The sequence below is a fragment of the Chenopodium album genome, chromosome 5, assembly GCF_948465745.1.
Source record: "Chenopodium album chromosome 5, dcCheAlbu1.1, whole genome shotgun sequence".
Lineage (NCBI taxonomy): Eukaryota > Viridiplantae > Streptophyta > Magnoliopsida > Caryophyllales > Amaranthaceae > Chenopodium > Chenopodium album.
Window position 1 is genome coordinate 70,512,215 of NC_137838.1, and position 2,206 is coordinate 70,514,420.

Consider the following 2,206-nt stretch of genomic DNA (forward strand, 5'->3'; position numbering starts at 1 on the left):
GCTAGTAGTTGAGCTTGAGCCAAGCATAAATAAACTAAAAAAAAAAACTTCGAGCTTGAGCCGAGCTTTGAGCCTAGCCGAAGTTGGGTTTGGAGTCTTGAGCTCGAGGTGAGCCTAAGTTCTTGAAGCTCGAAGAGCTAAGAGCTCGATCTTGAGCCCCTTTGTGAGAAACGAGCTCAAGCCGAGCATACCAGTATTCGAGCTCCGCTCGAAGATTTAACACCCCTAACTAGATCAGACTAGTAGTGCATTGACATGTGTGTCATATTTATCCATGATAATTTATTTTGAGATAGAGGGAGTAATTAGTATTCTCAATGTGTTTTTTTATTTTTTCTCACTTGCATTATATATAGTAACACTAAAGCATTTTCATGTGACAAAACGAGTAAGTGAAAATAACAAAAAAAAAAAAAAAAAAAAAAAAAAAAAAAAAAAAAAAAAAAAAAAAAACAAGAGTAGTAATTTAGACAATTTTCATTGACATTCAACAAAAGCTTTAAGATATATATGTAATAATTTTCTTTTAAAAAAAAAAAAAAACAAAATATATGCAACACTTCAATTCATTTACTATAGTTATGCTCAATTGCTCACATAGCGCATTATGTTATTAAAAATACATAGGCCATGATGGGAATGATCCACTAAACGTGTACTAATTGCATGGCGCTAATGGTGGACCGCACAAGCACTTGTTATTTGAAAACATGGCTGGTTTGAATTGTTTTAACCGCCTACCAGTTGGTATCTGCCCACAAAGCTGGTTGAAGCTCACGTCTATACTCTTTAACGGCAATTGGCCTAGTCGTTTTGGAAGAGATCCATAAATTTTGTTATGGCTTACGTCGAGATGTGCCAAATTTTGTGGAAGATCAACCTTAGAGAAGTTGAAGCTAAAGAGATTATGATCAATGTCTAGGGTGGTTAAAGCTGTCTTGTCCTTAGAAAACAAAAATGAGGCGTCTCCTGTGAACTTGTTGTGGTAGAGATTTAGCTCGATGATGTTAGCCTTCCCAAATGACTTTGGGATTGGTCCGGATAAATTGTTGTAGTATATGGAAAAGTAATTTATTACAGGGGTTTTGAAGGAGCCAAAGGAGGCTGGGATGGAGCCGGTGAGCTGGTTTAGGCCAAGGTTGATCGCGAATAGGTTAGGGAGTTGATAGAGGGACGGTGGGATAGGGCCAGTGAGCTTATTGTCGAGGAGGTAAAGTTCACTTAAGTTTTTCATATAGCCAAAGAAGGCTGGGATGTGACCGGATAGGTGGTTTGAGGCAAGGGAGACTAGCTTAAGCTTGTGTAGTTTGCTAAGTGAATAAGGAATTTGGCCTATAAGATTGTTGGATCCAAGATCAAGGTACTCAAGGTCTTGAAGTTGGCTAAGGAAATCCGGAATTAGGCCACTTAGGTTGTTCCCGTTAAGGTCAAGGTGTTGAAGGGTCTTTAACTTCCCTATGCTTGGGGGTATAGGACCGGAGAGGTGGGGGAAGCTCCCAAAAGAAAGGAATTGGAGGTATGGGAGCTCCCCTATGGCAGGTGGGATCTCACCTATAACATCATCGGCAATGCTAACTTCAAGCATAGTAACACGGCCGTGTGCATCACATTGGATCTCAGTCCAATTGGTACAACAATCAGTGTCAGGATCCCAGGTGGCGAACACAGAGGCATTGTGAAAATGGTATTTGATCTCAAGGAGGGTGTTTTTATCATGTGAATTACACACGTTGGCCGAGGAAACTAGATTTGAGGATGAAAGAAAGAGTAAGAAAGTGCAAGTAAATAAGAGAAGAAGGCATTTTAATGTAGGAGCATGCATGTTTAAATTGGCTACTTATTTTCTAAGTAATAAATACAAAATGTGATTAGTGCAATATATAAGTTAGGTTCAAGATTAAATGCAAAAGGAGTTGTTATATATAAGCCGATACTATATATGTCAATATGAAGCATTGCATCAAATTCAATCCAATAATGGAGAGGTATGTAGCATATAGTTGCAGAACAATAATACATGCACTTATTTGCAAGTTGATGAATGTAGATAAGTGGGATTTTAGGCGGCGGCCCGAGGCATAATAATGATAATCATACTACTGGTGTTTTGGTCAAGAATATCCTGCCTATAGGCCCTATAACAATTTTAAGAGCATTATTATTGATGCATGTACCAAAAGAAATTCACCCCACTCAATAATATCTC

At 38.4% G+C, this 2,206-nt stretch overlaps 1 protein-coding gene across 1 annotated transcript; it reads right to left on the reverse strand.

Moving 5' to 3' along the window:
- Nucleotides 1–454: 454 nt before the first annotated feature.
- Nucleotides 455–1,878, reverse strand: LOC145632212 (polygalacturonase inhibitor 1-like). The gene has a single exon (XM_081684524.1). The coding sequence runs from the start codon at nucleotides 1,820–1,822 to the stop codon at nucleotides 659–661; it is 1,164 nt and encodes a 387-aa protein (XP_081540650.1). The 5' UTR covers nucleotides 1,823–1,878; the 3' UTR covers nucleotides 455–658.
- Between the last annotated feature and the right edge of the window lie 328 nt (nucleotides 1,879–2,206).